The 8,536-nt window shown below is 35.3% G+C and overlaps 1 protein-coding gene across 1 annotated transcript; it reads left to right on the forward strand.

Moving 5' to 3' along the window:
• The first annotated feature begins 571 nt into the window (after nt 1-571).
• Nucleotides 572-5,314, forward strand: LOC107460813 (phosphatidylinositol 4-phosphate 5-kinase 1). Its single transcript, XM_016079223.3, has 8 exons — nt 572-1,975; nt 2,067-2,231; nt 2,326-2,491; nt 2,893-3,003; nt 3,091-3,284; nt 3,373-3,503; nt 3,593-3,686; nt 4,260-5,314. Exons 1-8 carry the CDS (start codon nt 894-896, stop codon nt 4,567-4,569), a joined length of 2,253 nt encoding a protein of 750 aa, XP_015934709.1. The 5' UTR covers nt 572-893; the 3' UTR covers nt 4,570-5,314.
• The last annotated feature ends 3,222 nt before the right edge of the window (nt 5,315-8,536 follow it).

Below are 8,536 nucleotides of genomic sequence, written 5' to 3' on the forward strand. Positions count from 1 at the left end.
CCTAATTCAAAAAAAAAAAAAGAACGGTTAATACATTAATGTTTGTAAAAAAATCTTAATAAAGAAATGAAAAAGGGAAGAGCAAACCCTAGGGGATACCGTTTCGTCACGATGAAACCAACGAAGAAGGAAGACACAGATACGCTGTCATTGGACCAAGACAAAGAATTTACAGAAGGGCAAAAAGGTATATTCGTCCTAGAATAAAATAACATCAACACAATTGGTAGTTAGCTGGAAAAATTTTACAATTTTAATTATATTATTATTTTATTATTTAAATTTAAAACAATTTTATTATTAACTTCTAAAAATGTGTTCTAAGAATGATATATTGATCTAAAAACAAATGTAATTAAATAATCATATAAAATAATACTTTATGAAAATTAAGATGGTGGAGTAATAAAAATATAAAATAATGAAAAGCATAAAGCATAGTGTTAAACTTTGGTGAAGAAGAGTGTGAGAGTTAGCAAGGTTTCATAGGCAAAGCCGCCTAATTAATTAACTAAGAATTTGGCATTTAAGTTGAAAATATAAATAAATAAAGTGGCCCTGCCCCTGCCCTAGTAATACAGAGACTCGTAACACTTTCTGTCTCTCTCTCTCTCTCTCAAAAGTCTGAATCCAATTCCAACTCATTTCCCCAAAAAACGCAAAGAGAAGAAGAGAAGATAACAAGCAGAAGAAAGAGTACTCAAAACACAAAAGAGAAAGTGAAAAGCATTCATTCAGCACAACAACAACAACAAGAAAATTCTAGACATAGAGAGAGAAAAAGGCACAACACTTGCAGGGTTATTATCGTAATATTATTAATCATAATGCCTCTCACCTTAGCTCGCCGGAGAATGCATTGAGTTTTTTCCGCCATCACTTTCCAACTCAAAATGAAATCCGACGCAGAAAAAGACCTTCTCAAGCCATCACCGCCGGCAACCGCGGTCGTCTCTACCGGCCGCAGCCGCAGGGTGACACCAACAAGTCTCGTCACCGAACCAGATTCCGCCGTCGAACGCCTCTTACCGAACGGCGATTTGTACACCGGAAACTTCTCCGGGAACGCTCCGAGCGGATCCGGCAAGTACCTCTGGTCCGACGGATGCATGTACGAAGGAGAATGGAAGCGCGGCAAAGCCTCCGGCAAAGGCAAATTCTCGTGGCCTTCCGGCGCAACCTACGAGGGCGAGTTCAAATCTGGTCGAATGGAAGGGTTCGGAACCTTCACCGGATCCGACGGGGACACCTACCGCGGGTCATGGAGCTCCGACAAGAAGCACGGGTACGGCCAGAAACGCTACGCGAACGGCGATTTCTATGAAGGTTCTTGGAAGCGCAACGTTCAAGACGGGCAAGGTAGGTACGTGTGGAGGAACGGGAACGAGTACGTTGGAGAATGGAGAAACGGCGTTATCTCAGGGAGAGGGACGCTGACGTGGCGTAACGGAAACCGTTACGAAGGTCAGTGGGAGAACGGTGTTCCGAAGGGGCAAGGTGTTTTCACGTGGCCGGATGGGAGCTGCTACGTTGGGTGCTGGAGTAGGGACCTTATGATGCACCAGCACCAGCTTAACGGTACTTTCTACCCTGGCAGGAGTAGTAATGGGAAGGGTCCCGTTTGGGGGGATAACTTCACCATAACCATGAGGAAGAGGTCCTCCGTCGACGGTGGTGCCGGTGCCGGCGCCGGTGCCGGGAAGATTTGTATCTGGGAACAGGATGGTGATGCCGGTGATATCACGTGTGATATTATTGATAATGTGTCGATGTTGTATCATGATGGAACTGGTTCGGATCGTGAAGATGGTGATAATGTGAAGCTGAATCAGATTCAGAATCAGAATCAGAAGCAGAAGAAGCAGTTTCATACGGAGCCTCGTTGTTTCTCCAAGGAGGTGAAGAGGCCCGGTCAGACTATTTCAAAGGGGCATAAAAACTATGATTTAATGCTTAATCTGCAATTGGGAATAAGGTGAGTCTTTATTTATTTTTTGGTGTCTGAAATGAAATTTCGTCTTTCAATGCTCGCGATTTGAACTGTTTTTGGTTTTTCATTCTGCTAGGTACTCTGTTGGGAAGGAAGCTTCGATATCCAGAGTGCTGAAACAAAGTGATTTTGATCCCAAGGAGAAGTTCTGGACGAGGTTTCCTCCGGAAGGATCGAAGACTACACCGCCGCATCAGTCCATGGAGTTCCGGTGGAAGGATTATTGCCCCATGGTTTTTAGGTATTATGTCTGTTTCGTGTTTTCTTCAACACTTTTTTATTGGCCTCTTGCTTTCTGTTGATCGGATTCTGTTATTGTCCTTTTGATTTTTCAGGCAATTGAGGAAGCTATTTCAGGTGGATCCTGCCGACTACATGTTGGCCATATGTGGGAATGATGCTCTTAGGGAGCTTTCGTCACCAGGGAAAAGCGGAAGCTACTTCTACTTGACCCAAGATGACAGATTCATGATCAAGACAGTCAAGAAATCCGAAGTCAAGGTTAGACTTATAGATACATATCTGTGCTGTATAGACTTGTAGCCTTTGTCTCGTGTTGAATCTGTAAACGTCTTTTGGTGTGTGCATTTGCAATAGTGTGTGGGAAATAAGTTCCAAAGTTTGATTGCACTAGTCATATGCAGTGGTCAATGGCCAAATAGACATATGCTTCTGTTTCAGTGATGCCTTGGCTTGTTGTGCAAGTCCAAAGGAGTAGATTGTTGTTGTTAACTTCCTTTCATAATACACACAGTTGGATTTTGTGGAAAGGCTTCTAGTTTTTATAATTTACTGATTATAATGTACTATTGCAAAATCAAAGCATTCAATTCCCTGCATTTGCAACTCTCTGGTGTTATGGACATCTATGTTGATACTTGGATTTGGTGTCTAAACTATAGGTGCTTCTTCGGATGCTTCGAAGTTATTACCAACATGTTTCTCAGTATGAGAATTCACTTGTGACGAAATTCTATGGGGTACACTGTGTAAAACCGATCGGAGGCCAAAAGGTATATTTTTGTACATATATTCTTGTGTTTTTCGGGGTTGACTTTTTGCATCTCGGTTCCTGAGAATTTATCATTCTTGAAATCCAGACCCGATTCATTGTGATGGGCAACCTTTTCTGCTCAGAGTATCCAATCCATAGACGATTTGACTTGAAAGGATCCTCACATGGCCGTACAACTGATAAATCCGAAGAGGAGATAGATGAAACTACCACCCTCAAGGACTTGGATCTCAATTTTGTCTTTCGTATACAAAGAAATTGGTTCCGGGATCTCATGAAGTAAGTTGTTGAGCATGTCCTACCTATTATTTGGCATTGAAAAAATTACAAATCTCTTGATTTAATCTTGTTTTGCTATTATGTCCAGACAAATTGAGCGGGATTGCGAGTTCTTGGAAGCTGAGGGGATTATGGATTACAGTCTTTTGGTTGGCCTTCATTTCCGTGATGATAATACATATGACAAAATGGGACTATCACCGTTTGTATTACGCTCTGGTATGGATTCATTTTCTCCTCATTGTATTCAGCTGATAAGTTTTATGTTATTGTAAAAGTGATAAAAGTTATTCTGTTGAACCTTTTAGGTAAAGAAGATTCCTATCAGAGTGAAAAGTTCATGCGTGGTTATCGATTCCTCGAGGCTGAGTTACAAGACAGGGATAGAGTTAAATCTGGACGGTATGTTGACATTTGTTCCAGCTCCTTTAAATTATTTTAATTTTAAATTGATATTGCGGCTTGTTTTAATTTGTAACTCCTGCATCCATACAAAGTAGATGGCACTATGAATTCCCTCAATCAGTTTTTAGTTCCCACAAAGACCAAAGAAAGGGTGCATGGTTATTGCTGTCTCTTAAAAAGCCTAAGATGTTGTATAGACTTGTATATGCAATTATGCATGCTATGTTTGAGCTGTGACTTTTTAATGGCATTCTAGAAGCCTAGTATTTCCCATGGTATTGTTGAATTGATGATTTCCATGGTAATAATTGAAAGTAGCTTGAATTATCTTAGGCAAGTGGGTGGGATAGTTTGGCAGGTTGTGGGGGCACAGGTTGTGGTCCTGATTTCCTTAGAAAGAACTTAAAAGTTATTATTATTTTACCTTTAGCTTGGCAATAATTCCTTGTCAATGGTGATTGTCTCTTGAGATAATTATTTCTGTAGTACCTCTTCATGTATGTTCTTTCTACTTTTGTAGAATTTTCACCCTGCAACTTGATGTATTAATTTTTGTTTCACTTGTTTCAGGAAACCATTGATTAGGTTGGGTGCCAATATGCCTGCAAGAGCAGAGCGCATGGCCCGGCGGAGTGATTTCGATCAATATACAACCGTCGGAATCAGCCATTTGACCCCTTATCGCAATGGAGAGACTAGCGATGTTGTTCTATATTTTGGGATTATTGACATCTTGCAAGATTATGATATCAGCAAGAAGCTGGAGCATGCGTACAAGTCTTTTCAGGTCGACTCTTCTTCAATCTCAGCTGTTGATCCAAAGCTCTACTCCAAGAGATTTCGCGATTTCGTAAGCAGAATATTCATAGAAGACAGGTAGACATGAAAGAAAATGACGGTTAAATTTGCCTGATTGATCCCAGTATCCCGCAAAAACAGCTGGAGATGGAATCCTTCTTGGAGGTTTAGAGTTTGCCAGTGACATGTTGGTCAAGAACAGGTCATCATTTTTATGGCTTAACGAGCGAGCGAGGGAGCTCGCCCGGTATTCAGGTTGTTTTTGTGGCTGAATTTTAACATACAGCCATTGTCAATTATAAGGAAGGTGAATTGAATGCAAGGAGATCTCTGTATATGGAAGATGAAGGAAAGGGTCTTTTTTGTTTCTTTTTTCCCCCTCTTGAAGGGGTTGTGGAATTTTTTTGTGGTTACATGATGTGAAGATGATAGGTGGAGGAATAGTTTAGTAATAAAGAAAATGTACAGTTTTTATAGAAAAAAGGATAATGGGTATGCGATTTTTTTCTTCTTCCATTTTTGGTTTACTAGTTTGAGATGTTTTGGAGACATGGTTATGAAGTAGACGAGTCACTTTCTTTTGAATGTAAATAGTACATATGGCACTCTTTCGTTTGAAGAACATTAAAATGTTTTGCAGTGAAAGCGATGAGGGTTGTGCTGCATGGAAATGGTAGTGGTATGAAAAGCAGAGAAAGCAAGAGAAAGATTCGGTTGGCTTCCTTGTTTATCCTCCTCAATTTTCTCTACTTTCTCACGCCTTCCACTGTTTGTACAACAACAAATATTAATTAAGCTTGTTCAATGTTTGACTCTTCATTTTTAAATTCTTTCCTTTTCGGGGTTTATTGAGAAGATAAAAAGTACTCCTCCTACTTGTATTAGTACTAAGTTCTAATCTCGAAGCCTGTCTGATTGCTAATTGTGGTCGTGGCGCTCCCTGATTCGCTGAAGTAAGTAAAACGGCTATGGATTTTAATGAAGAGGGGAATGGGATTTTGTAAAACAAATCTTATGTTATGTCTTGTCAATTTTACTTTGGGAACCGTGTAAGATGCGTCCCATTTCTGAATGCTCTTTGAAATTCACTGCGCAGGTCAAACTCAGTGGCAGGTGAATATTGTGCTTTTCTCAACTCACAAATTTATTTATTCTTCTTTTATTTGTCTACTTAAATATTTTTCATTATTTAATTGCATGTAAAGCTTTATACACACAGATTTACTATCCTTGATTCAATGTAATAGTTGAGGTGTATGTTAGTTTCATGGTATATAAAATAAGGTGGAAATTCGCATATATTTATTTTTATGTAAAATTAATAATAAAAAATTATTAAATAAAAATTTAATTAAATTTATTAAATTATTTAATAATTTAAGGGCTGTTTGTTCCATTGTCTTGTTGCTGAGACATGAAGCAAACAATGTACGCTACGTCACTGTGAGTGCAGGAAGGCCCTACCCTTCTCTTCCTCTTCTTTCCCTCATTTCATTATCCACTAATTATTAATTAACCAACCAATTCCACCTACAACTTCCTTAATTACCTCCTTAATTTATTATTCATAAAAAAAATCCTCTACAATAATAACATTAAGAAAATAGTAAAATAATACTTTAATTATTTTTAAATTTATAATATTTATTATTTATGAATTTTACTATCTTAATTTAAAGATAATTAATAGTGTATTTTTTTTCTAATAACAATATACTTTTAGAAGAGTCGAAATCTTATTTATATTCTAATACTAGCGTGTGCCTTCCAAAATTAAATTATTTGACCTCAGTATTTGACAACTAATTTATCCTCTACATAAATTTTCCTACATATTTTTTTGTTTAACATTTAAGAGGATTTTTTAGAAAACCATACTACTTTTTGGATACTCTTTCGAACTTTATTATCAATTAAGAGTTTAATTAATCTAATTTCAAGAACTAGAACTACCCTTCTCAGCATAGCTTTTATCCTTTTATTATTCTAATTCAAATTCATGATTCACTATGAAGAAATATGGTAATTATCAATTTATCATTACTCTTTAAAATTTATGTTTCAATAAAATGTGTCAAATAGATGATAATGAAACGTTTCATTGGAAGATGGCAAGCACGTGTTAGATTGATTCATCCTTGACCAACAAGTTCATAAAAATTAAAGTGTCAAAGTGTTGCATAAACAAGCATTAAACCTCACCATATATTAATTATTCATGGATCCGTACAATAACAAATTCAAAATAAATAAAAAAAATCCCCGAAATTGTGCTTCTCCGTATTTAATAGGAACACGCCTTTGCCCTTTTTATTTTGTCTAAGCAGAGAGCCAATTGCTTTTTCCATGTGCTCTCTGTCATTCCCACCATACTATTGAACAATAATTATAAAATTACTTAGATTTAATTACGACAAATGTTAAAGTTGTTAATCCAAAAGATTTTATTAAAAAATATAAAATTTACATTTTGGGTAAAGTTTATTTTTTATTTTTTAAATTGTCTCAAAAATTTTCAATTTATATCAAATATATTTTTTTAACAACTAATTTTTTAAAACTTTAGTACTAAATTCAACAATTTCATAAGAACAACCTTCAACACAAACAAGTCAAGCATAATTTTTATTCATTTTTGTTGGACTGATTCTAAATTCTTTAAAAATTTTGTTAGTTAGGAATATATTTGATGTAAATTAAAAAAAATTAAAATAAAATTAAAACAATAAAATTTTAAATCACTGCATATTGTAAGTACATATAACTTGTTTAATTAAATAATTAAATTAATCTGCACCCCCACATTGATTCAGACTGAAAAAAGCGACCATTCATCTCGATTTATGTTCAGCATGAGATTGAAGCAAATCGGTTTCTTGATCTCTTACAATGATGGGTTCCTTAAATCCCGTTTTAGAGAATATGGTAATGATAATGGCATTTGTTACTTCAAGTTCAATATTATTACAAACCATATAATAATAATAATAATAATAATAATAATAATAATATTATGTTACAGTGGCATATGCATCAAATTCCGTACATATTGAAATCACTACTTTATTCTTCGAGTCAAACCCAAAACACAATAAGTGCTGACCGACACAAGTATATAAGAATGGATCTGGTGTGATGGTGTATAAATAATCAATCATCAATGTAATGTTCAATTTATAAAACACATCGTATTTAATTTGGTTAGGGATATAAAATACTATATTACAGATTAAAATATTATTTTTAAATTAATTGTTATGTATTTATGTATGTTTATATAAGTATTGTGTCATAAAATTAATTTTTTAAACGTTTTTTTTGTGACTGAAATAAATTAAATAAAGAAAAACAAAACAAACAAAATAAAGAACTGCTTAAATAGAGGGACATTCACGTTTAAGACTATTTTTAAACTCCTTCTAAGGTGAAAGAAGCTTCACATGCGAAAATTGTAATTTCATCGCCATCTTTGCCATAGTATCTGTCACGTGTTTGCATTTCTCATAATCAAACGAAAGTCAACACGCCAATTCTAACGCATGATATCTCTTATTTTGAGCATCAATAGATCAATAAACTCAAAACCATCTTAAGTAACAAGATTAAATGCTTCCACATAATCCGTCTCACAAATAACATCTCGTTGACTCACATCTCAAGTTAAGAGATATCCTTTCCAAATAGCAAACAATTCTCTTTAAAGAATACTATTACTCTCAATCATTTTCAAACACCCCATTTGCCAACTCCCATTACAATCTCTAATAACACAAGCAAAACCAACACAATCACCCGAACCAAAATAACTAGCATCACAATTAATCTTAAAAGTACCAATGGATGTGAGATTCCAAAAATCATTTAGAATAGAGGAAATGGACATACGTTGTAATTCAAAAATATTCTTAAACTCCTTTTCTGAAGTTAATGCCAGACAAATCATTTTTTTTAAACGTTTAAATTGATAGAAAAAAAATACATAAATGGATAAAATGATTATATTTTTAACAAGTCTTTTTATATAAGAGTTTTTTTTGGGTTTATGTGAT

This window comes from Arachis duranensis, chromosome 8 (genome assembly GCF_000817695.3).
Source record: "Arachis duranensis cultivar V14167 chromosome 8, aradu.V14167.gnm2.J7QH, whole genome shotgun sequence".
NCBI lineage: Eukaryota > Viridiplantae > Streptophyta > Magnoliopsida > Fabales > Fabaceae > Arachis > Arachis duranensis.